Source organism: Onychostruthus taczanowskii, unplaced genomic scaffold (assembly GCF_017590055.1).
Source record: "Onychostruthus taczanowskii isolate IOZ18803 unplaced genomic scaffold, ASM1759005v1 scaffold56, whole genome shotgun sequence".
In the NCBI taxonomy this organism is placed as follows: Eukaryota; Metazoa; Chordata; class Aves; order Passeriformes; family Passeridae; genus Onychostruthus; species Onychostruthus taczanowskii.
Genome location: NW_024503235.1, coordinates 2,852,223 through 2,879,087, shown reverse-complemented (window position 1 = coordinate 2,879,087; position 26,865 = coordinate 2,852,223). Strand labels below are relative to the sequence as shown.

The following is a 26,865-nucleotide window of genomic DNA, read 5'->3' as shown; positions in this document are numbered from 1 at the left end:
GAGTTACACCTACGACTTATTTTATTGTATTTTATTTGCATAAACAAACTTCGGGGCTTTGCTAAACAGGAACTGTTCAAGTCAAAACAAACCAAACTCTAGCTGGTGTGTGGGGAACAGCACAGCAATCCTAGGGAGAGGGACAGGGGGAGCAGGGGCACGGCTGTGCCTCCCCGCCCAGGCTCACGACCTGGCTGGGAACCCTCCACAAACTGCTCCAGAATATCTTTAAAGTAGAAGATAAAAAGAAATGCATCCTAAGGGCCGTCCTCAAGCAGCTCAGGAGGAATCTGCCTTTTGGTTTTATAAAAAGATTAATAAAAAATATTGAAAAATTCTCATCTCCATTTATATTTTTTTCCCCAAGAAGAATTCGGAAGTTCCTTAGAAAACTGTGTCACCTTGGAAAGGGCACTCGGGTCACAACCAGCTGCAGGGAGGAGACACAAATGCTACAAGCAGTTTGGGGTCCAGCACACACCAGGCCTAATAGTGAACACAAACAGTGGCCAGAAGTAGGGTGTAATTTTTTTTCTCTTTTAAACCATGCTAATTTTGTTAACTTCCAACATAAAAGGAAAACAAAAATTTTTAAAAGGCCCTAAACTCAACTGTTACATTAAAAAAAGTTTAAAAAAAAAAAAAGTCATAGCAGTTTGGTCCCAACAAATGAACATTTAGATGTTTACTCACATGCTTCATTATTTTCTTATTTATAAGAACCAAAAATAGTTTCCAAAATTATCTCTGAATTGATGCTACTACGTATGTAAAGGCCTAAAATAAGCAGAATTTAGAAAATTGAATACACAATAGGGGAGGAAAATTTGAGCGGGCGAGTGAACCCCGACTACCACTGGGTCAAATTATAAAAGAGAAACAAAAAGTCAGGACAGGCGAGGTCAGGTGGGCACAAACTAAAACCACATCGTCCTCAAAGCCTGTTGCCAAAAAATAACCGACCATCCATAAGGTCACAGAGAAGGGAAAATCTGGGGTCTCACCCAGCGCTTGACCGTATCCAGTCCAGAAGGGAAGTCTTTGGGAAGAGAAACTCCAGGAGTGGATCCGAGCGTAAATGATGGGTCAGTCCCAGTCCGTGCTTGGGGAGGCTGAACTCTGGAAATGCAGTTAAACAACGTCGGGATGGTTTCCGAGCTGCTCTCCAGGGCTCCGCTCAGCACGTGGGGATCACCCTGACACCCCAGCACCAGCCTGACCCCTCCCCTCCTGCCAGGGCTCCCAGCACCGCGCGGGCCCCGCGGCTACTCGGCCGTCGTCTGCAGGGCGTCCTTTTCCTCCCGGTTTTCCGTTCCGCTTTCGTCGTCTTCGATTTCTCCCTCTTCCCCACTGAACTTGTCATGAGCCCACTTGGGGCTGGTGCTGGACTTGCGGAACATGAAGCGGCCTCTTCCCCGGGGGAAGGCGCCACGGCCGCGGCCCCTGTTCACCCACTTGTCCGTGCCCTCGCCCTCGCGGTCGTCGTGCTGCACGGGAAGCCAAGGACAGCAGGTGAGACAGGTTGGCACCGCCCTGCACCGCGCCTCTGCGACCGCCCTTGGGGATCCACTTAATGGGAACCACTCTACAGGGAGCAGGAACAAGCTCTCTTTAGGCAGGAGCCAGCAGCCTCCCGTGAAGCGTCGCCCGAAGCCTTACCTGGTGCGTCAGTGACAGCGGGTGCTTTGGCCTCTAAAGCACCTGAGACCGGACACACCTGGAGCGCACGGGTGTCTCAGCACCCAGGTACGTACCAGGTAGTATTTCTTGCTCTTAGGTGTGTACTCAGGGTCCCACTCCTCCTCCCTGCTGCGCTTCTGGAAGTCGTTGTTGCCGCCGCTGTTGCTGTTGTTGTTGCCTGAAAAGTTGCCTCTGCCCCATCCTCTCCCTCGAGCTCTGAACTGCTGCAACAGCAACACAGAGGAGAAAAATAGAACAGCTGCAGAGGCAGTATCCTCCCACTCCAGCCAAGATACCCAACATCCCATCCAAAACACCTCTCAAACCTATCACTAAAGCAAGAGGACAGCTTTAGCGGGGCTGCACCACCTCCTGCACTCATGGTTTCGGGGTTTTAGTTCATCTGATCACACACAGCAAATCCAGCTCCTGTAAAGCTGATGAAGATCACCTAGAGGCATTTCAGGGCCACCTCAAGCAGGTGAGACCCCTCTGTACATGGACTGCACACAGGAGCGTGGCCAAACCCCAGTGGAAGCACAGCGTGTGCCCATCGGGCTGCTCAGCATCGCTAAGGCACAGAAGCTTCCAGGCTTTGTTCTGCTCCTCCCATCTGGAGTTTGCTGCCCACGGCACACCCCCAGCAGCCTGGTTTATACCCCAGACCTGGAGCGATTCCACTGGGGCTTATCACCCTGGGGGTTTCTCCTCTAGGGCAGCTTTAACTGAGAACACACAACAGCCACTTCCTGCCCACTTTGGGAATCAACCCTCAGGGCACAGGTGGAGACCATTTGGGGCAGGGGTGGAGAACACTCACAAAGGTTCCTCTTGCTCTTCCTCTCTCATTTGGACCAGAGAATTCCTTAGTTCCAAGCCGAGACTTGTCAAAGCCTGTGGAGCTCTCCTCCCTCTCCTCAGTCTCCTCGGGATACTCCTCTGCTTTGACTGAATGGGAGGACCATGACGATGATGAGCTGGACCTGGATCTCTCACGCACCCGTCGGTGTTTCCTGTTCCAGTGGTGGGAATGGAGGGGAGTGGGACACAACAGCATTAGCCACTCAGCTGTGACCCATCAGATACAAAACCACTTCTTTACCACTCTCTATCACTGCCATGCTTTCCCTTTCCTACTACAAGAGGCTTTAACACAGGGCCCAAGACCTCTCCTGAAGGAACTTGTTGCTCCTTCCTAAGGTGTTTACGCCATCTGCTCTCAGCTTAGCATGCATCCATGGAGTTTTAGTCAAATGGAAAATTAAGCTTATAGAAAAGGATGAAATGAACATCAAAGCCAAGTCATTTTAACACGGCTGTTTCTCTCTTGACACAACAGGAACAAGAAGGAAAAGTGACTCACCCATCCTGACACATGGAGCTTTTCCCATCTACCTTTTACAATTATTTAGTGTTTCTGAGAGATACAATGATAGCGAGACCACACACAGAGGGGTAGCTCAGGCCACTGGAGGAGTTATGTCACAGGTGCACAACTGTGTGCACAACTGTTGTACACGGTGTCATCTCCAACCTGAGCAGCAGAGACACGAGAGGCACAAGGAAATGGCTACTGGGTTTCCTACATACTTTTTCTTGGAGCCTTTGTGACTTTTCTCCGTTTTCTCAGTTGATCTTTCCCTTGAGTGACTTGAATCTCTCGAGTCCACCGACTCCCTGGATTTATCGCGTTTAAGATCTCTTTCCTTATGTTTTTTACGGCGTTCAATATCAAGGCGCAGATCAACAGGGTCGTCCTTATATTTCCCTTCAGCCTACAAATGCAGAGGAGAGGGAGGGCAGAGTTGAACACAAGGTCTGCAGTGGCCCAGCTCAGCACCATTTACTTTGCTACTGACTGCACAGACTTCTGGAGAACTGGAGTTTAACTGAGCACTAATGAATATTCCACTTTAAGATGTCAAATAATGCACTACTAAAGTAAGTCTGCCTTTGTCAGAATTCAATTTTCCTACATTTAAAATCACTGATTTTTAAACTTTTAATCTCTTCTTTAAACAGCATTAAAATAAACAGTCTGGTAGAGGGGAGGGAGACATGGAAGCTGACATTTATTGTACACCACAGCCAGCAAGGATGTAAACAACTTGGGGATCCCATCCAGCTGATTATGGACCACAAGGACAGTGTGGCAGAGCTCTCTGACAGCCCATGGGTGCACCTGAGGTCCTGCTGGCAGCCTCACCTGGGCAGGGGCCAGAGGGATTTTAATTCCCAGGTCTAGAAGTAACACTCTGGGAGAAGCAAAAGCTCTTTGCTGCTTGGAGCTACCCAGGATTAGTGATCCAAGGGGCAGGAGGAGGCAGTGAAAGGCAGCATCCAAGGGGTTTGGGGAAGGCCAACATCCCATGGATAGGGAGGCATTCCTGTCTGTCAGGAAGATTTATTCAGTGCAGATGCCACCTACAGCTCCTTCCCCTGGGCTGGAGGGCACCGTGTGACAGGTGCCACAAAGCCCCACAGACACACTGTGTGTGTCTCCACAGTCCTGCCAAGTCTGCTAAAGCAAGCTGGTGTCTCACAGAGCAAAAACCCACCAGCTGCATGAAAAATTAAAACTAAATTTACATTGCTAATTAAAAACAAACATAAAAGACACCTGGCAATGCTTGCTTTGAGTTGTATTTAAATTGGTACTTCAAGAAGGGATTAGGAGTTTATTTGGGAAAGGAGCAGTTGTTGTCCCTGCTCCTCCTTTGAGCCCTGTGGCACCTGGATGAGATTTTGCTGCCTGCCCTAAGTGACAGTGGCTGTGGTTTGACAAACAGGTAACTGGGCAGCAGGAAGCCTTACACCATGTTGGTACCAACACCCAGCCTCAGCCATTGCTACTGCATTTACACAACACTCATCCTGGGAACTGTACAACTTGATATGCAACATACATCAAATTAACCGCCTTCAATTAAACACAAAAGGATTAGTAATTCTCTAGCTGTTAAATTTTTACTTACATGAGTTTCTAACCACTTTTTTGTTTAAATAAATATGTCAAATAACGCAGGAGTGAAAGCAGGCATTTTGTTTTGGTATTTTGCTCTTCTACTTTCCCCAGGCAAAGAGCTTTAATTTCTACTCTGAGAATAAAACTGCTCCCAACACGATGGATGACAGATAAGTGACAAAATCAGCAGCAGCTCCCTTATGTGGCACAGCAAACACCTATTTGGGTTTGGGAGGGCACGTCTGTTTCACGGAAGGCTGGCGAGCTGTTTGGAAACCACGTTTATAACACACTCTGCCAAGCTGATGCTCAGAGTTCAGGCCCATCAAATCCATCTCACCATCGTCCATGTCAAGCCACAAGTGTGTTTGGAAAAAATCGAAAACAAATATGAAACAAGTAAGGTTTCAGCAGGACTGGTTAAAATCTCTTCAATGTAAATATGTATGAAGGTGAATAAACAAAGGTTAAAATTTTAAACATTTTACGTTAAGCCTTTTTTATGATTGTTTACAGTGAGTGCAATGGCTTAACATTCATCTACTCAGCAAAGCTAAAACACTCAATTCCCAAATGCTCTGGATCTAAGACAAGTGCTGAATGTTAAAGTAACAGCAATCAACAGAAATGGCACAGTCAGTTGTTAGAACAAAATTTATCAACTGCTTAATAGTGTATCTGCTTTAGCTCAGCATTTAGTTTTACTTTCCTCTCTTTGACATGCATGTCTTTGAAAACATGGTTGGCAAAATTGCACGTAACAATGGAGTTAATCATACTTACAAGCAGAAAAATATCACAAAAAGTCTCTTCTCTCATCATGGGCACTTGTTCCAAAAATCCTCTCTTTTTTCTCAAGCTCACCTCAATTGACTTTGGGGTCATTTACCATAGTCTAACCACTTCACAAAGGTTGTTGATACATTTTTAATAAAAATTAACCCTTTGTAGTTCATTTTTAGAATTATGCCCATCCTTAAAAGAAAAACACAAACTTAAGTAGAGAGTAATTTAAACAAAAACATCACTGTTAAGTTCATGCCCAATGCACTCATTTTGTTGAATTAAACTAATCAGAGTAACAGTTCACCTTGAAGCCAGGATCTCTGGAGCTTTTCGATTCCTCTTGAGAGAATCCATGTTTTCTAAAAGTACTGGGAGATATATCTATCCTCCTAAAGCCAAAAAAAACAAACAAAACAAAACAAAACATAGCTATAACCTTGCTCATAAGAAAAACCTGAAGATTTTAGATCAAATGTCCTTTAAAGCAGACCGGTATTTCCAAAGGTATTTAAAACCCCCCTTATTTTTCCATTTTTTGGGTGAAGCTAGTTATACACTTGAATTATTCTGGAATTATTCCAGAGTTTAAGAAATGAAATCTGGAATACTTCTGCAACGTTAAGACAGTGTCTAACAGCACCAACCTGTGGATTTCAGGGCTCTTTTTGTTTTTAGCTGCATCTTGTTCCATTCCTTTCTTTAGATATTTGGTAAAGCGTTCGTTCAGCGTCATAGCTGACGACCCAAAGTGATGCTCTGTCAGGGGTTTGAACAAACAATACCAAAATATTAGTGCCAGTTTTGTAAAAAGACAAAGCCCACCCATCCCACAGCCTGTTAAAACCCAGGTGCAGGTCAGTGAAGCACAGTGGGGATGAGCTCTAATGCTGCTGACAAAAAGCAGTTTCAATTTTTTGTGTTTCAGTGAAATGAAAACTTCTTTGAGTGAATCACAAAGAACACAAAATTCTAAGTCCCAGACTCTGAATATTTCTCAGGTAAAAACAAGAACACCTTCTGCCTGTGCAGAGGAGTATTTATGTAAATAAAGATGATTGTGATCATGCTACTGCTGTCATCTCTGGAACATCTGCTGGAAAACAACTCCAGGCATTCTGAGTGCACAAACCCCACTGATCTGGGCAAGGCAGGAGTGAACCTTCCCCGAGGACACACGGACTCCTGACCCACCTCTTACATGATGGACTATAGTCACTATGTGCTGAGCAAACAGTTCAGAAGGGCTTCGCTGCGACTGAGCCGACTGGATATGATGGAAAATGGAGCGGAATTCCTGCTCCTTCTTGTTGCTGTGCACAAGATCCCGGCACAGCTTCCGCTCCTGAGCCAATATGCCACTGGGACTGGGAAAAGAAGAGCCCATGAAACAAGAATGGGGTGAAGGGGAGCAGTTTAAGGTGTTTAATTCTGCAGGAGCTGGGAGCTCACTGATGGTTTATGCTGTTATTAGGGAGGCACCCACAAATACTCAAAAGCAACATCTTTAAACACACTGTTCCAGGTTACTGTGATAATTCAGGTCACTATTCTAATGCTGCGTGGAGAATAAGAGTAGTAAAACACATGGCAGAGAATCAAAAGGATTTAAGCAGCACAGTAGCTCCCCAGCATAAGTCAGCTTCCCTCAGCCAGAAGCCACTGAGTACCTGTCTCCACGTGGGGCTCTTCCCAGAGCCTGGTGCATCCTAATCTAATCTTACACAGCAAAGGTTAGGAAAAAGTTAATCTCTAGCTCCCAAAACCACAAACTGTGATGCAATATTGCTTAGCCTTCCTCACACTTGGCAAGCACATGGGGATCTCAGGAAGAAAAACAGGAAAAAACATCACTACTGAGACTGCTCAAAAGCTGTCAGATCCTTACCGTGCCAGATCCTCATCGAAGGAATCCATTCGAATATTGACCTGGGCCTCACGAGTAATGGAAAAGGAGGATTTGCCAGGAGTTAGTCCCTCTACTTTGGTGCCTGGCTTCTCCTTCACCTCGGAAGCCTTTCTTGGTGGAGGGGAAGAGCTTTTTTCCTGGCTTGACTTGTAAGTGGTCACTCTAAAATTCTTTTCAGGTACAAAACCCCTGTGACCAGGTTCAGCTCTCTTGGATCCTGGTCTCTCTTCTTTTTTGGATCTTTCAGAATAGCTTTCCTCCTCCATTTCATCAGATTTCCTCTGCTTCTCTTTTCCAGGTGGCAGGAACACCACACCTTCCCATTTTCCTGACCTATCCTCTTCTTGACTTTTACTTGAAGTCGCTACGACTTTAGACATAAATTTGGGCTCATCATCAAATTCCGAATCTTTCCGGCCCTTTGCCTTGTCTTTCTTGTCCTGCTCATCTGTTTCATCTTTCCCATAATGACCTTCCTTGTGGAACTCTGGGACCTTGAGCTTGTCAAAGTCATCCCTGAACTTGTAGCGCTTGGGCGACTGGCTGCCGCGGTATCCCTTCTCCGAGTCAGCTTTCGATCCGTACGAGTCAGATTTTGCCTTTCCATCTGTTGATCCCAACTCAGAGAAATTCCCTTTTTCTTTACTTTTTTCTTTCTCAGCATTTGTTACTTTCTGGTCTTTGTCTTTCCCGTTCTCAGTCTTCTGCTCTTCCAGGTACCTGATCGTAAAGAGACATTACACAAGGTTTCTTATTAGAGCTCAACGAGGTCAATTCTTCAGTTCAAAGAGTCAAACTTCAGAGAACACCAAGCTATGCATGTACTGAAAGCTGCCTCTAGGCCCTAAAATAATTAAAATGTCAAGCACATTACTCAGCCTGAATTCAGACTTTTGTTCTGACTAAATTCAACAAATGTACAAAGAGATGGATATGCAGAACTGATGGAATGAGGCTCAAGGACAAATCAAACCCAGCTGACCCACAGATGCATTGGAAGGAAAAGAGGAACATCTTACCCACTCGGTTTATTTACTTACAAACCTGGTTCAGGAGAACAACACATCAAACCTTTCAAATTGGACTGTTCTGCTTTAAACAACACACTGGAAATAAAAGCCTCAAAAGCTACTTCAAATTTGGGATGCAAGTTTCATAGGTAAGCTAAATATTTCATGACAGACTGCAAACACAAATAAAAGCAAACAGGTTAACAGAGGAGAATATGCTGCTGGGAGAGATAAAACACTTCTGTTGAGAACAATTCAGCTGGTTTATAGCATCTGAACAGTTTTAAAGCATTCACAAATCAAAACCCTGGCTCTGTGGGACAGCAGGAAAGCCCATGGACACCAGCTCCATGCTTTGGAAAGCCCAAATAAAGAGTCACAGGAGTTTTTTCCCTTTTTAAATTTCATACATCCTTAATATAGAATCAGATCAAACCATCTTTAAAAACAATAAAGACTTGAAAGCACTTGTGAATGGTGCTGTATCTTTTAAAACAAAGTGACACCTTTGGGCACAATCTGCAGTGGATTAATCTAGAGACTGATGGAAGCAGATGCTTTCTGCATGGAAGGCTGTCTTCATTTTAGAGATGTATTTGGTGCTTTAGTTTCTCATCTTACCCACACAAACAGGAACGAGCACTGCAGCTGCACCTGCCTCAGGCTGCTTGCAGCAGGATATGCAGTAGGATTTAATTAATTTCTTCTAATTTACAGTACCTTAAAATTCCAGAAGGCAACACTAAAAATGTCTATAACCAACACATATGTAACTGGGAAATGTGAGCTTCCAGCTGCCAAGAAACCTCCTTGGGCAATCTTCACTTCAAGTGTTCACGGGCTATGAACATTTTTGCAGGGAATATATACAATCTTTAAGAACTATCCAAGTTGGAAAACCAATTCCAACTTCCCACAACTCTGGGCTGCCCGTGTTTTTTCCATAATTCAGAAAGGACCAGGCCCACAGCTGGCAGTATGCTGGCACAGCTTCCTAGCTGGAGCCTGCCCCAGTCCCTCACCCTGCTCATGGAGCACCCACGTGTGCAGCTGGCTCCTCAAAAGTAACCCACAAAATAACCCAGCACCACAAAACACTCCACTTGCCTCTTGGAGAAGGCTCCTCCCCCGGGAGCTGTGCCCTCCTCCTTCGGAGCGGCACCATACAGCGAACTGACGGGCGTGGGGCTTTTGCACACCGGGCTCTTTCTGGTGGGGCTCATTCCTGCCGAGCCGTGCTCGAAGGGGCTCTGGTGGGAGCCCCCCTGGAAGGAGGTGGAGCCGCTCTGGGCGGCAGAGCCCATCGGGGACGGGCTGGAGCGCGGCGGGCTCGGCTTCTGCACGGGGCTGGGCCGGGGCGAGCGCCGCCGCACCACGACCGACTGCAGCGGGCTCTTGAGGGCAGGGCTGCGCTCCCGGGGGCTCAGCTCCGACACCGACCCTCTGGACGTGGAGCCCGTGCCATAGCTGCTCACATCTTGCCACGGTTTTGATCCCTCGGATGCTTTGGCGTCTTGAGCCCCGGCTCCTGAAAACTGCTGCTCCTTAGACTCATCCCCTTGGTTATCTCCCGCGGCCTGGGATGCCCGGGCATCCTTGGAGGATGATTTCTTCTCCTTTCCGGATTTACGCTTGGAAGACTCAACCCGACTATGATTCGAGGATGAGCGGGAAGAGGAAGACCTCCTTGACCGGTCAGAAGATGACTTATCAGAATTCCTGGAATGACTTCTGGACCTTGGGGAAGGAGACCTTCTCTTGGGCGAGCGGGAGCGCGACCTCCCCCTGCGAGGGCTGTAGGCCTGGCGGTAGTTTTGCCAGTTGGACCTGTAATTCCCATATCCTCCTCGGTTGTACTGGCCCCAGGGATAAAACCCTCGGTTTCGGCCACGGAAATAATATGGTCTCCTGTATCCTCTGTTATGGCCTCTGAAATCACGGTTCTGATAGACTCGTGGGTGGTTCCTTTCTCTATTGTGAGATGGAGAATAGGATCTTGAACGAGACCTAGAACTGATAAAAAAAAAAAATTACACAAATATTTTAGGTTATAGTTTATTTTCATAATTTATTTTTGGAGTTTGTTCTGCCATGACTTTTTTTGAAGATATATTTTAAAAAGACTTGGAAAAACTCATTTCTAAGCTTTTAAAATAAATTCCTTTGGTTTACCCTTATCTGATTGAGGTATTAACTTTGCCGTGAACAAACCGCAGTGGAAATAACTTGTACCTGTGATACTGTCAAGTATTTGATCTCAGGATCATTGCAGAGACCATGATAAGCACACATTGCTCTCTGTTTTGCTGGGATGAAAATGGCTGCTATCCAGCTTCAGAAAAAGTGACAGATCTCAAGCATCCAGCCCTCAACAGCTCAAGGTCATGGTTCTACCTCACCCACAAAGAAGTATATTTTATAAAAATCATGCTACAGTTATTGCAACAGACCCCAAATCTCCCTCTCTAGTCCCAACTTCAGATGCATTTTAAAATTCCGATAATCCAGATGAAGCCTCACTTTTCAGTCAGGCAAGTTCAATAAATGGCTACACCCCAAGAGCAGCAGGGCAGCAGTGGGGAGAAGGGCACGCTGCCCTACGGGTTTAAGCTCCCAAAGGTGCATCCCATGGCACCATCCCACGGCACCATCCCATGGCTCCATCCTGTGTCACCATGGCTCCATCCCATGGCACCATGGCTCTATCCCACGGCCCCATCGTGTGGCTCCATCCCATGGCTCCATCTCATGGCCCATCCCATGGCTCCATCCCATGGCTCCATCCCGTGACTCCATCCTGTGGCACCATCCTGTGGCACCATCCCGTGGCACCATCCCGTGGCTCCATCCCATGGCTCCATCCCATGGCCCCATCGTGTGGCACCATCCCATGGAGTTCCCTGCCAGGCACCACCAGGTGCCGCTGTGGACGCCCCTGCCTATATCCACAAAACCCCAATCCAGGAACGCACAAACCCTGGAAAAACGCAGATTCCAGTGACTAACTGTCCCAACAGCTTCACCCATTAAATTGCTGTGGTTGTGTAACTGTTTAAAGGTCCTGCTGTAGCTCAGATGCCAGAGCTACAGGAAGGACTGGCCAAACTAGGAAGTTGAAATAGAAAAGAGATTTTTCCGAATGGAATTTCAGTAAATAACATTCACTGGAACAGTTTCCACAGCCCTTTCTTGTACTCTGACTTCTGGCCCTGACACACACGTTGGTGGTACTCCAATGGACATGAACTTCCTCACACAGATCTCAGTGCTGCTCCTCACATCCCAAACCCTCAGAACCAAGGGAGAACAACCTGCCATTGAAATTCCTACATGGTTAGCACACATGTGCAGTCAGAGATGAACTTTAGTTCTATTTTAATTTCTTCCTCCTACCAAACAGGTCAGAGTTTAGCAGGAAACTCTTATTCATACTCCAATCATTGCTCAAAAACAGCTTAATGACCACTTTAACAGATTCTTCCATCCTTCAAACAAGCAAAAAACTTATCTGAGACACTTCTTCATTCAAACAATAGCGACCAGAAGGAAAAGCAGAGAGGCAGGAGGCAAGGACCAATTATAAGAAGCTCTAGTCCAAGGCATGAGGAACAGAGACACTTGATTTTCAGACAACTGCTGCATCTGTGATCAATTATCAACAAGGACCTGTCGTATGACGCTTCCAAAATCTGTTCTAGTGATTTAGAGAGGCTGCAGCAGGAAGATTTCACTCCAAAAGTTGCAGACTATTTACTAGAAATCTTTTTAGAAAAATACAGTAAAAGTTATGCAGTAAAAGAAAAACCAAAAGTAATAATTCCCCCAACTCTGCCAGCTCCCAGAACTGCAGTAACTGCACTGCTCCAGGTCTAAATCCTCAGCATTTACAAGAAGTGAGAAATAAAGTCATAAAGAAAGCAGAAGATATTAAGCAGACTCCAACACAGCACTGTAACTTAGGAGAAACAGCAAACCTACCAAAAGAAGAATAAAACAATTTGTGGTGCATCCTCAAGTACACAGCAATGGCCTTTTAAGCTGAGATCCCACCAGACCTACCTTGGAGCACATCCCAAGGCCAGGCAGGGGGGCTGGGCTGGGCCGACCCCCTCCATTCAGACTCCTTTTTTTTAAAAAAAGGAATTATTTATAAAGCAGAAGTAGCTTCAGCAGCAGCACAGAGGAAACAATCATGTTTGCCTTTTTCAGGGTGCCTTTTTCTCAACTGCCAAAGCTCCTTCACAGCTAGGAGATATTCCCAAATGAGCACGGATCATTCCAGCTTCTTCTGCACAGGGCTCGGTTGGACTCAAGTCTCCGCCTCTAATTTAGTTTTGTCATGTCTTTTCTCCAACTGTAAATTCATGAGAGCTTCTGGACTTTTAAAATCTCTAACTGGTAACACTTGCATGTGTTCACAGCCCAGTGGTTTTCAGAATACGTGTTATTTGTATGAGTGAAAAGGCAGGAGAACACCATTACACCCCATCCAACTGGAATGGCTTTGCCAGATGCAGAATGCTTAGCCAAGAAAAAAGGAAAAAAACATCCAGGGAAGACACAAGCCTGTAACTGGCCTGCTCAGAAGTAATTCAGGGAGACAGGAACAACTATTACACATATTAATCATTTCTTAAAATTAACTGCAGCAAAATTATCTTTTATCCACTTTATCCCTCCAGGAAGATCTTCCCTATTACCTGGCTCCTGAATGTCGAGGGGAGGAGCAAGGGAAGAATTATCAAGAATATATCAAGAATTGTTCTCACCTTTCACAGCAGTGTCTAAAATTGATACTAAAACTTGCTTGAATTCACTTCTCAGGAGGAGAAAAGCACACAATGACATCTACAAAGACCCCTTGAGTCTGGGATCCATTACATTAATGCTCCTCAAAAAAGCCAAAGTCTCAAACGAAAGATCTTGACTGTGCTGACAAACATCATACTCTCCTAATTTATTTATTTATTCACAATTTATTCTGTTTTATGAAACACCCAAACAGCACAGGTTGGCAGGAAACAGCCTGACACACAGGACGTTATCTGTCCTGGGATCTAATCAAAGTCTTTCCCTGGAAAGGAGCTAAGTGACAAACCACCTGCAAGGGAGGAAAAGCCCTGTTCCACCCTTTGGCTGCACACACTCACCTCAGCCTGCGCTTCCTCGAGCGTGAGATGGAGCGGGAACGGGAGCGGGACTTGGAGAAGGAACGGGAGCGGGACCTCGATCCAGACCTCGAGCGGGAGGAACGCGAGCCAGACTTGGATTTGTTAGTTTTAGACATCTCTGCAAGCACCTGTCAGTGCACCTGAGGGAAACAGGGAAATAGAGTATTTGAGAAATGAAGCATGTGGTTGATAGGAGAGGACAGGCAGCACCTGGCAGGCTGACAGACTCCAGGGACGTGGAGCTTGATAAGGCTGGAAATAGGAATGTTTGAAGTGCCTGCTAGGAACAGATGAATGGTGCTGGGCTCAGAATAGAAGGTTCATTTCAGTCTAAAGAGGAAAATGCAAAAAGAATAAAAGGCTCTAAACCCAGAGTAATCACAAATGAGAGTGTGACAGTTAAAGTGCCAAGTTACTGCAAACCTAGGAAGAGGCAGAGCCACGGTTCTGGCTGAGGCAAGGACACCTCTACAGGCAAGCTACCCCATGGAAGTGACAATTCCATGTAATTGCAGCCACATCCCTGTCTGTGCAGCCAGCTGCCACTGCTTTAAAGGACAGGGAAGAAATAAAAAAGCTTACCATCAAAAAACCCACCCCGTAAACTTTTATCTAAACTTTCAAAGGCAATCAAAAAAGAGCTGATACTCCAAGACACAGGAATGTGACCCCGTTTGCACAGCTCTGCTCAGGGTCAGTCCTGTCCTCTCTGCTTGTGCAGTTCCTGCAGTTGCTGTGATCAGTCACCAGTGTGGATCACCCAGCCAAGAGTTCTGTTGCAGCCAAAATAGATCAGATGTCCTTCCAAATATTCAGAGACAGAAGAGATTATACTGTTGCATTAAATGACTCAAAATAGCTGTAATTATGAATTACCTGGGCTATTTTCAGGCATGTATCCAGGTAATGGTTAGAAAGTCCCTTAGAAGATGATTCAGGGAATAGTCTGACCACACAAATCTTTCAGTTACACCCTCCCTGATTTGTTCTCCTTTACCAATGAGGAAAATTTGCATTAATTGCATATTCAGTAAGTTATCAACAAACTTTCCACCTAAAATGATTAATGAAAAAGAGCCAGAAATAAAAAGGAACTATGTTAGCACAAACATTTTTTTTTTTTACCCCACTGTTTAAAAATACAGACATTCAGGTACATAAACACAACTGATCAAGTGTGGCTGCTGCTGTTATATCCATTTTAAGGAAATTCCAGAGGACTGACTTGCAATGCCTTCACTTCCAGAGGCTCTCCAAAATTACATATATGGTTACTAAAGGCTTCAACTTCTACAGGGCACTTCTAGGAAAAACACAATGCTCAGCACAAGGAGCAGCTGCTGGGAGAGTGGATGGTGGTTCCACCAGAGCTGGGACTTGCTAGAAATGGGAAGTTGACTTTTATTTAAAAAAATCATGTTACATGCTCCTGTTCTTCCCTTTAACTATACTAAAGATGTTAGATCAATTCAACTGAAGTATTTGAATATATTCCACATCAGAAAGCATGCAGAAAAAAAAAATAAAATTGATGTTCCTGTTTTGTTAGGAAACAACAGATGTTGTTTTATTCCCTGTTGCCCCAGGGATGAAAATCAAAAGATAATGCCACTGAGAACCAAAGTTTGTTCTCGTGCTTGGTGATTTTTCAGAGAAAGAGTGTGGGAAAAGATAATTTTTAAGTATTTCCTTTTAATTCACTGAATGTGTCTGTTGAACCACTTCCTGCAACACTTCCTACTCTGTTGCCCACAACAATCCAACGCTGAGCATTGGAAACCAAAACATGGAAAAGGAGAAGAAATGGTAACAGGAACTACTGCAAGATACAGAAGATGTGGCACCAACTCTCAGGAAATCCCAAGAAGACCCCAAAATAGATTTTTAAACTACCACTTTGATCTGCTTAATAGTTTTTGCCTTTCACTTTGATCTACAGCACTTCCCAGCCAAACCACCCTGGTGTGTGCAACGTGTGCCAAACGCTCACGTCTTGGATTCTTTATCTCTGCCAACATTTTAAACTTGATTCATTCCTAACATATGAAGTAACTCCTACTAGGATAGAAACAGAGTTGCTATGCTCCATCAGCACTTAAAAGGTTAAACAAACTGAACACTGGAGTCACGTCAGCTCCCCTGAGCTAACTGCAGTTGTAAACTCACTGTGATACACATTTAGTTTTAAGAATGACTGACTCAGGTAAAATATGTTCAGCAAAATACCCTGCTCTGAAAGCATGTGCTCTTATAAAAAGGATTTTATTTTTTTTAAATAAAGAGGTGCCTGTAAGTGAAGCAAAGACAAACTCTGAGAACAGCAGTGGCTGCTGACCTCCCATTCCCATTTTTCCCCTGCCCATGGAGCTCCTGGAGTTGCTGTGTCTGGCCCCGAGCAGGGACTGCAAGCAGAAGCATTTGCACAGTGCTACAGGGACTCATCCTTAATCTGCCCTGCAGAGTCCCACTCCCTTCCTACAGCTGCAGAACCCCCCAAGAGCAGCTCCTCTGCACCTGGGAAGGGACAAGGCTGATGCTGCTGCCTGATGCAGATCTCCTCTCCCAGCAGGCAAGCATGGCTACACTCATCTGGAAGGCATGTCCTGCTGGAAGCACTGCCAGGGATTTTCAACTTTTGGTTTTTTAGTTTGTTTCCTCTGCAGGCATAGTTCTAAACTGTCCAGCAGATCTTCCCAAGGAGTGCAGTCCCCCATCGAAAAACATCCAGAGTTTTTGGATGTGATCTGTGTGCTGAGTTTAGAAGCTCTGGTAAGGCACCACCCCCTGGGAAACAGACACCTGACAGCTTGTTATCTGTCATAAAACCACACTGCATAGAGCAAACTTTGCTTTCTCCATTCCCAAACCCTCAGGGCAATCCAGCAGACCACTGATGGAAACAATAGAGGAGCAAATGCTCCCACTAAAGCACCACGATGGACTTTGCCCTGAAGGCAAACTATTGTCAGGAAACAGTGGCAGGAAAGTTAATGTTTTACCTCCTGACAGAACCCAAAAGAGAGGCACAACTCTGCTCCACTCTGCAGCAATGAAAAAAGGTCACCACTGAGAGTCTCTCACAGCTGGGCCCTTCCATGAGCTTCCACAAAAAGCTTTGGAATTTAAATGTTCACAATAGTTAAGGAAAACTTTTAAGCCTGCTGACTGAAATCACTGCAATGTTCAAGCAAAGAAAAAGCTGGAGGAGGGCACATGGCACAATATGGGATTTAACACTTAGATCAGTGTGACATTTAATTATCTGCCACTTATGGTATATGGGGGAAGCAGTGTTCTTCTCCCAAAAATCACCAGGGCGTAAATCCAAAGATTAATCAATATAGAATTAAAAAAACAAAAACAGGTACTACTACTTCCAGGACATCCAGGATTTTTTTCACCAAATTGTTCTACTTTACCCTTATACTTTGCAGTTACTTGGGAAGACAAGTCCAAACATTCCAAGACACATGGCTGACTTTTCTCTTCTAAACCTGCTCCCTATTTTTTGCACAACAACAATGAAAGCAGAATTTTACCACCAGTCTAACTTGCAGCATGCCCAGAAGAGAAGAGATCTAAGAAGGTCTACTACAAATCCCAGGACAGGCAGTTTTACCTCTTGTGAATATTTATTTTATTTGCTGTGCCTACCTGCTTGAGCAGGCTCACACCTTGCACCCTTCTGTCAGATTTCACCGTCTCAGCTTTGTCAATTATGAAATCAAGAAGAAAACCTGAAATGAGAAGAAAATATACCTTTGTACATGCGTTGCTGTACTGCCACCAGGGATGAACTGGCTGCCCTAAGCTCCTGCTGCACCCAAAAGGTTCATCAGATCCCCAGTGTTTCAGGGAACACACACACCACAGCTGACCAGGAATTTTTCCATGGACTTTTATGAAAAATGTAGGTTTCAAAACGATCGTTCATGCTTTCAAAATTTTAAGTGTTCTTCCTTCCTTGCTCCACCTCCCCTGCCCCATCCCACCTGCTGTGACACACATCTGTCAGTGCACCTGTACAGCCGTGCTGGAGTCATTTCTCTCAGCCCATTTGAATGGTCTTACTGGGCTCAGGACTAAGGATTTTCCCATATTGTTAAAGGAATCCACAAGCCAACAGAAACAATTCTTTTCCTGACAATTCATCCATCAGCATATCGCCGTCATCCAAGGGAGCCACCAGTCCACTGGGAGCTTTTCTGACAGGTCTACAGTTACATTTCAGAATCCTTCCATGCACTGCTGGAGGGGTGGAGGTTTTAGAAGAGAAAACAACAGTAAACACAAGCTCAGAAATTACTCCATGTTATTAAACCTCTGAGCTAACAGCAAGAATGTCACTTACTCTGTGTTCAGCCATAAAATAGACTTGTTTAAAGGTATTAATTTCTTGTCCATACTTCAGGGAAAAAAGCACAGTTTTCAAGTAGCCTTGAAACCTTTCTCGAACTGGTGATTAAATCCTGTTCTCACCCAAGAGGAAAAGTGGTGTTGCAAAGTTTAGTGATTCTTAAATCCTGCTTACCAATCTTGGGAAAAAGCCACAGACTTTTTTTTTATTATTTTTACTGTCTAAATGTCAGCAAAAAGACATCTCAGCTTATATCTTACAAACATCTTTGACTTTCAGCCTTTCACAGTGGCAGAGTTTGCCATACCCATTATTTCTTGCTTCGTGACCCTTGGGCTCTGGGGTTTTTTTGCCTACTTCCCAGACACCACTGTTACCACCAAGTTTTGCTACAATCCCACACACAGAAGTGCCATCCAGAGCAAAACCTGGATTCTCCTTTGGAGAAAAACACTATTCTTGTGTTTAGAGCACTACTACAGAAAAAGTAACCACGTCAAGACACAACAGTCAGGACTAGCAAACCTTTGTTCCTGATAGTGAAAGTGAATTGGGAAACGTGCTCAACACTCTCTGCTGAAGTGGAAATCATAGTCCAGGAGTTTCTTATTCCAGAACACTGTAAAGAACATTTCCATGTGCCAAGTCATGGGTCAAATTAAAAACATTGCTGGTTGTCAAAAAGCCTTTTTCCAGGAATCTGTTCTCTGCTTCCAACCGGCCTGTGTTACTTTGTGACTCTTTCCATCTTCCACTCCTTTGTTCCAGGTCTTTCAGGCAGCAGGAGTTGGGATTTCAGCCCTTCCCCAGCTGCTGCAGAACAGCCCTGCCCAGAACAGCCAGCTGGCACATTCCAGCTGAGCCCACTCCATCCCCAGGTGTCAGTGAGGATCCTGCACAGGGAGCACCACAGCTGGCCAGCTTGGAGAGGGAAATGAAGCATGCACCTCCCTGCCAAGGCAGCTGTTTGTGTTCATATCTGAGCATAAACCCCAAAACACCTGGAAACAAGTGACATGGCTTGTGCACATGCCTCAGACACAAGCGTGGTGTGGTGAAATCCATTACAGCGGTTTGCAAATCCATTACAGTGTTTGCAAACACTCAGCTCATAAATGTTAAATGTTTTGTAAAAGCTTTTGTAGGAAGCTCTCTGGAAGTGCTGTAGGAAAACAAAAATTTGCTTTCTACTGGCCAGCATTTGAGTGAAGCTGTTGTGGTTTATTTTGCTGTGAGGCTCAAAGCAAATGAGGTGGCACCTCATTAGAGAGAATATTTCTGCCCGAGCCTCTTGGCATCCATTTGGTGTCACCAGCACAGACATTCAGCTCGGGAGGAACAGCTGAACTGCTCCTTCATTTGCTCAACACCCCTCATTATCAGGAAAGAAAAAAAAATTTAATTCTCCTTGAGCCAGCTCTACAATTCCTAATCCCAAGCCCCAAAACCCAAACAAGATTAGCTCATTCGGAAAAAAAAGAATAATCCCACAAAATACCTTACAAAGTGTGCTCCGTATAATGAGGCAACAACAATCACTGCAAAAATAAGCTTATAAAGAGTTGCAGCTCTCTCCATGTCCCTGAAGTGCAGCAGCAAGTGCAGACTCATCTTTGTTAGCTCAGAGCCCATCTCCTAACACCTCACTTTCTACTGGATTCTTCCTTTTCAAGCTAATTTTTGGTGCAAGATGCCTTAAGTATGTTCTTATAGCAATGGAACACTTGAGGGGAAGGGAAGAGCCACCTGCACAGCTCCTACAGCCAGCCAGGGAGGAGCAAATTAAAATGTTCATTATAATCAAATTTCTTTCAGGGAACAAAAAGCAGAATGATTTCTCTTTCCAGATCCAATACCAGTGTGTTTTCAGAAGATTTATTACACACATTAACTAAAGCCACACGTTAACTACACCTACCGACCTCCTCAGCAAAATATGTCCCAGACAACACTGCTAAAAGAAAAATTACCAAAAACTTAACCACAAAACAGAGTGTTCTACTCTAACATGTGCTCAACATACTTGGGGGAGAACATTCAAATTTATTCTGCCACAGCAAGAGAAACACAAATTTGTCAGCAAACAGTTTCAATTTCTCTCTAGTCTATGTGCTTCCAAAATTAAGATCTTCCTTCAAGCACATTTGGGTTTTCACACCATTAAATTAATCCCTAAAGAAGTTTAACCCTGAGCTCCAGCCCTGGCTTCAGATAATTAGAAGCAGGTTCTGTGGAATGGTTGGAAGAGTATTTACAGGTTCTTGTGGAAAGAACTGATTCTGCAGATTGTAGTGCTGAACAATCCCTTTCCAATTAATTTGACCAGCTACAAACCTCAGTCAGTGACTTTTTGAAACTGGCTATTTGAGAGACACTGTTTTATAAATGTTTGAGCTTAAAAAGTCCTATGTTGTTATTCAGACAGTTCAGTGACAGGGAGCTCAAGGAAACAATCCAAGAAAAAGCTGATTAAAAATCTGGGTGCTTTTGTTACAGAAGTTGGGCGGCTGGAATTTCTGTTAAACACAGAAGAAAACATCCATAATTTTTTAAAAAAGGGGAAAAACCTATTTCATCAGCTTTTCCCCTCCAAATTTACACAGCTTGGGAAAAGCAGAAAGATCAGGTCTTTCCCCAAACTGATGGCTTCCTCACAGCACAGCCCTACTGTTCTGGGAATCCGTGCCTGGAGTTCTGCAACCCCCACAAGAAGCAAGAAAAGGTCCCATTTACCCCCCCTAAGAAAACTATTCACAAATTAGTTAACTCAAAGAATTCAAACTTGCATGTAAGTGAAGCTCTCAGCAACGGAAGGATGAACTGCACCCTCGAGGACATTTCCATCCTCTCAGGTGTCTGCCAGCTGGAGCCCAGCAGGCGACACGCACGCTTAAAAACGTGGAAGTTCTGCTTCCAAATAAACAGCAAGTAACAGCAAAACTGTTTGAGTGGGGGGGGTCTTTGGAACTTCTTCTGCAACACACAGTATAGTTACAGCCAAAAAAATCTCCTGAGGGATTACAACTCTCCACACATTTAACCTATGAAAATACAAACCCCATCAAATTTCATTTATAAGCTGAAAAGAGCAAAACTACTCATACATTCTCAAGCCAGCACTTCATTTATCTCTACCTTAATGGGAATCCCACTACCTCAGGGGAAAACAAGGAAAAGGATTTCCATGACCTGGTATAACATTTAAAGTTCTTTAATTTTTTTTGGTTTTTAATTGTGGCAATATTGTAAGGACAAGGCACCAGACCAGGCCATCCCTACACTCTGACAAACTTCAGAGAGAAATGCCTGTCCACAGGAATCCTGTACATATGGAATAAGTTTATTTGAACACTTATTTGAATACTTATTTGAAGAATTTTCCATGCTATGTTCACGTACCTTGTACAAGTGTCCCATCAAATCTGGTTCTAAACACTGCTTCTTTAGAAGCGATTGACCTAAGTAAAAAAAGGAAAATCAAATTTAAACCAAACCAGACACTGGCAAATCCTTTTATTTTAGCAGCACAGGAAAGGATTCTAATTTCAGCCATTCATCTCAGTGTCCCAGTAAGAAAAGGCTGCCAAAACAACCTCATCTAATCAGACGGTGCATACACAGGTCTTAACTCAGGAAACCAACCTCACCCACAGCCCCACAGGAACAATTCCTGTAATTATTTCAGGTGTAAATTACGATGTTCACCATGCACCTGGTATCACATGTCCAGCCCCGTGTTAAGGTTAGTTAACATCATTAATGCTGAGCCCCAGTCCCTGGAGGACTGAATTCCAGCCTGACACCCCACAGCCCCATCACCTTCAGTGCTCCCAGAGCAGCCACTCCCGGGGGGCTCCTTGCCCCGCTTTCCTCAGCTGCTCTCACTCAGCCAAAGGCAGGAGTGACCCCGGGCAGCAGCAGCGCCCGGCCGAGCCAGCCCCGCACCCTGCGGTCCCAGCAGGGGCTCCTCGGGGTTTGCACACCCACCTCACCCTGTAAATCATGGCAGGCTAAAAATGGCCGGGTGACGCCTGTGGAGGTGAAATTGTGAGCAGGGCACTCGCTCTGGGATCACTGGGGCCGTGGGCAGGGCCGTGCACAGGCCTCACTCTCGCACACCAGAGAGGCACAAGCTGTGTTCAGGTGTGACAGGAGCAAGGGCAGGGACAGAAAACCCCTCCTTGGGTGGGAAACAACCCCCAGAGCAGCCGGCTGCCATCTCTTTGTGCCACTAGCTTCACTTTTTTTTTAATGCCCGGCAGCTTCCGGTTACCATGGAGTGAGGCAGCGCAAACACCATTCCCAGCTGGCATGAAATGTGATCCCGTGATTTCACTATTCATAGCTCTGACATGATAAAGCTAAATTAAGCAGGAACTCTTCACTTCTCCAAGCTCCCAGCAGTGACTCCCTCAATGCTCAGGCTCTCCTAACACAGTTTCTCTGTGAGGAGGGGAAGGATGTTTCCTTTAGGGTAGGAGACTCCAGACCCACACACACAGCCTCTCATCCGGAAACAAAATGGCACCGGCTCCTTCCCAGGCACAGATCTGTCCTGGCACCAGCAGCAACAAAGACCTGATGAGCTGCTGGGGCCAAATTTAACAACTTCCTCATCTTGGGACTCACTACAGAATCCTACAGAGCAGTTTAAGCCTTGTTCCCAGGCCTGTCCAGCACGGGCACCACCGTGCCAGGAACAGGGGCAGCTCAAGGGCCACTGGCACAGCCCCACTGCCACCAGTGGTCTCACAGCCTGGCACCATCATCTGGCACAAGCTCCCCAGGGAGCCAGAACAGCTTCTGTAATTGCCACCACCACTCCTCTTTCTTCCAACGTCCATGGCCTGAAATATGTGGTTAAATATCCTGAAATTCCTGCCTCACCAAAGAACTCCCTGTACCGCTGTAATTCTGAAGAAACCACACGACCCAAACCCCACATCCCTGGCACGTGCAGCCATTAAACACAGCTCAGGATACTGTAAACTTTTCCAGAAATGGAGAAAAAGATCAAGGGCTCTGTGGCTGCTCAAACAATTAACGAGTTCCAACATGACAAACTGTCCTTTCACAAAGACAAAGCCAAGTGAGTTGAAAAATACTTAAACTTCTGGCAAAACCACTCTATTCCTTCAGGGATACAACCAGGGAACATCATGGCCTTGCAATGAAAAGCATCCTCAGGCTTATCCAGTCCAGCTCAGCACTCCCTAGGCCTCCCAAAGCAACATTTCTCTGACAACAGAGAAAGTGGGAACAGGTAAACTAAATTTAGATCTGCTGATGTGCATGGATTGTCACTTACTCTGAGTTGGTGTTTTATAACCGTAACATTTTTGTTTTCTAATAGCAACACCGATACCAGAAAGAGTTCACCAGCTTTCCTGTACCTCACTGTGAGGGCCCAAATGACTCTTTTCTTTAATAATTTACATACTTCCTGACTTAAATCAGCTGGAGAAAGCAGCAGACAGCTAAATGATTATCATAACCCCATCAGCAGAATATCCTTTTTTTTTTTTTAGCAATACATATGACAAAGCCTTACTTCCATGAAAAAGAACTGGAAGTGAAGGACAGGGCACATGGCTGGTCCAAACCCCAGTGTCCAGGGAAGCCTTTTCCCAGACAGCATTTGCTGAAGCACTGACAAGAGAACTGTCTTCCAGAGACACACAACTCACAGAGAGGCAGGGAATTAGGAAGGATGGGAAACAGCAGGGTATAACTCAGCAGGGACATGGGCAGGACTCCTGCAGACAAAGAACAGGGCAGGGATTGTGGCTGCTCCACCTGCTGCTGCCAACACAGTCTGGGTGAACGTGTGGCTGCAGCCAGAGCACCACTGCTCCTCACAGCACTCTGGGAAGGCACCTCCTCCCCAGGGCCAGGTCATCTCTTCACAGATTCATCTGGGTTGGAAAAGACCTCCAAGATCATAATGTCCAGCCTTTGACTGATCCCCACCTTGGCACCCAGCCCAGAGCACTGAGTGCCACATCCAGGTGCTCCTTGGACACTTCCAGGGATGGGGACCCCAAATCTCCCTGGGCAGCCCCTCCCTTCCAATGCCTGATCTCCCCTTGCAATAACCTGACAGGTAAAAGGTTTCCTCTTTGGATCTCTGGACAAAAAAAGATGTGAAAATGAGATAAGGGGCACCTTCCTCACCCCACAGACAGGACCCCCAGCTGGAGGGGAAGGGTTCAGACCCCAAAACTCTGCAACCCCCTGTGACCAGACTGCAGCATTTCCAAATCATACTCAAGTGGAACACACACCCAAGGCCCATCCACCAGAGTACTGCCTCAGGAACTGCATTCCCAACCTTCAGCTGCCTAAGGACATTGGAGGAAACTGTTCCATTAAAGTACTTACTTGCCTTCCCTGTTCCTGCTGAAGCAGGGACAATAATTCCTAGAAGGAAGGATGCAATTCAAAAATACGTAGCAGCACCCAAAGAAATGTTAGACAAAAATCACAAGGCCCTAGACCCTCCAGAGGATCCTATGACACAAAAACGTACATTTGCAAAAGCTCTCTACACTAACTGTCTTGTTTTGTCCTTTCATCTGCTGTGAGATTGTGCAACCCATAAGAAAGGTCACAAAGCCAGCCATTTCCCCACTCCATGCTGGGCACCTGTGAAATTCCAGAGCAGGACACAGAGCAACCATGGAAGGCACTGCTGTATCCCAGCACTTGCTTTCCTGTGCCTGCACTGACTCTCTTCTGGGAACCTGGGAGGCAAAGCTTTGAAACACCTTCTGAGTGAGTGGAGCCAAGGCTGTGACACCCAATCCCTGCGAGCTCTCCCAGCCCAGCACCCACCAAAGGCACACTAAAGCCCACCCGAAATGTCACACAGCAGCAGCACTGACACAGCATCTGCCCCTGCTCCCCATGAGAGGGAACTCTCAGGACTCCTTCCAGAGAGGAACTGGATGATTTAATTGTGCTCTCAGGAAAAGCAGCCTGGAAAAGTCCATTTGCTGATGTGACCCTGCTGCTGCAGCAGCAATAAAGGCTCTTCTCTTCCACCACCAGCTACAAGACAACCCAGACCATCATCCATCCAAATGGTTTGAAATTGTTCATTTCAAGCAACAAATCTGTTGTTGTGCCACAGCACCTGGCACATCGCTGTGCACATAAAAATCAAGGAGTCCCTCACATCTGACAGGTCCTGAGAGGATGGTGTTGCACACACCACACACACACGAGTTCACCTGCTCATCCCAAGGCAGGGCACAGGGAATGGCTTCACACTGAAAGTGGGTTTGGATTGAAGATTAGGGAGAAATTCCTCCCTGAGAGCGTGGTGAGGTCCTGGCACAGGTCACCCAGGATCCCTGGAAGTGTCCAAGCTGGGATAGTGGAAGGTATCACTTTGCACACAGTAGGAGGTGGGACGGGATGAGCTTTACGGTCCATTCCAACCCAAACCATTCCATGATTTGGTGATTCTATGGAGCACTGCTTACTCCGGACTTACCATGTCACATTCCACACAAACACCCAGAACCCCGTCCAGGAGGAAACCCAGCAACAATCACCTTGGGCAGGCTTTGAAATGCTTTTTTAGAAATGCTCATTTCCCCAAAACAACACCAACTAGCAGAAAAACCCTTTATGACTACACGGAAAATGAAGACGCAGGCTTCACACGTGTGTCTGAGCCACTGCAACGCCTCTTCTGCCACATCGCCTCAAGTTCAGCCGAACTTCACGGGCAAGCAGGACGCAAAGCAGGCAGCGAGAGAGCCCCGATCCTCCCCGCCGCACCGGGGAACGGGCGGTGCCGAGCGCCGCGGCGGGAGCCGCACACCCGCGGGGCGATGGCCGCGGCTCCCTCGAGGTGCCGGGCCCCGCCCGCCTCCTCGGCGGCCCCGGCAGCGCCTCCCGCGCCGCAGCAGCACGCGGAGCCCCGGACATCGGGACGGGACCTCCGGGACAGACCGACGGAGCAGGGAACGTAAAGGGCGCGGCCCAGAGGCGCGGGCGGAGGGCAGGGATCTCCGGGAACGGGACAGCGGAGCAGGCTGCATAAAGCACATCGGACCACGGGCGGCTCCGGGAAAGGGCCGGGCAGGCCCAACCGGCCCGGGGCCGCGAGGAGGCGCCAAGGCCTGCCCGGGCCCAGGCCTACCACGAGGCGCCGCTGGGGCCGGGCCGGAGCGGTCCCGAGAGCCGCGAACGAGCCTCGCCCGGGGACATGCGGGGCCAGGACACCGGGAACGGGGGGGAGCAGCGCCGCGGTGAGGCCCAGGAGGGGCGGGATGGGGGAGTGGGCAGAGCCGGAGCGAGGCGGCTGCGGAGGGCCCGGGGAGGAGGGAGGAGTAAGGGGAGCTGCCGGTGGCGGCGGGCGGGGCGGAGCAGCGACCCCACGGACCCCCCGGTGCCCCTGCACTCACCGGCGCCGCTCCGCCGCGGCCCCTCCGCACCAGGCGCCCCCTCCGCCTCACGCACTTCCGGCCCGCGCGCGCGCTCTGCGCGCCCGCGGGGGCCGCCGGGAGTCGTAGTCCGGCCGGCACAGAGCGCCCCCAACCCTGCCGCTCCACCGCACTACAGCTCCCGGCGGGCGCCGCGCGCGCCATTCCGTCACTTCCTCCTCCGCCCGTGGCGCGGCACTGCGCGCAGCCCTTCCGGCGGGGAGCGGGACCGCGGGCGGGAAATGGCGGCGGGGGCGGTGACGGGGCGCGGCCTCCTGCGCCGTGCGGGCCGCCAGGGCGCGGCGCGGCCCTCGCCAAAGGGGCCTTGCGGGACCTCTCCCGTCCAGCCCTATTGTAACCCTCCCGCTTTGTCCCACTCCTGAGGGCCCGCGAGGGAAGGGGCAGCGCTGGGACAGGGCCCTGCTTGCGGGTGGGGCCGCCGGGATGAGGTTTGCCCACATGGCCGGGACGGAGCTGATGGAGCGGGCAGCGCTGGGGGCGAGCCCGGGCACGGGGGCGAACCTGCCCCGCTGCTGCGGAGACCGAGAGAGTGCC

The 26,865-nt window shown here is 47.2% G+C and overlaps 1 protein-coding gene across 9 annotated transcripts; it reads right to left on the bottom strand.

Annotated features, from left to right (window-relative positions):
• Window positions 1-3: 3 nt before the first annotated feature.
• On the bottom strand, window positions 4-26,426 carry THRAP3 (thyroid hormone receptor associated protein 3). 9 transcript variants are annotated; one of them, XM_041417499.1, is made up of 14 exons: window positions 26,293-26,426; window positions 21,275-21,333; window positions 17,539-17,766; window positions 17,173-17,255; window positions 13,498-13,658; window positions 9,455-10,360; window positions 7,317-8,057; window positions 6,623-6,795; window positions 6,076-6,187; window positions 5,736-5,820; window positions 3,271-3,455; window positions 2,501-2,693; window positions 1,755-1,904; window positions 4-1,487 (listed from the first exon to the last, which is right to left on the bottom strand). In XM_041417499.1, the coding sequence occupies exons 5-14, from the start codon at window positions 13,632-13,634 to the stop codon at window positions 1,266-1,268; spliced, it is 2,904 nt and encodes a 967-aa protein (XP_041273433.1). In that variant the 5' UTR covers window positions 13,635-13,658; window positions 17,173-17,255; window positions 17,539-17,766; window positions 21,275-21,333; window positions 26,293-26,426; the 3' UTR covers window positions 4-1,265. The 9 variants fall into 9 exon arrangements, with proteins under 9 accessions (XP_041273433.1, XP_041273431.1, XP_041273434.1 ...); XM_041417497.1 differs by having other exon boundaries at window positions 17,539-17,763; XM_041417500.1 differs by lacking the exon at window positions 26,293-26,426 and adding an exon at window positions 21,695-21,850.
• Between the last annotated feature and the right edge of the window lie 439 nt (window positions 26,427-26,865).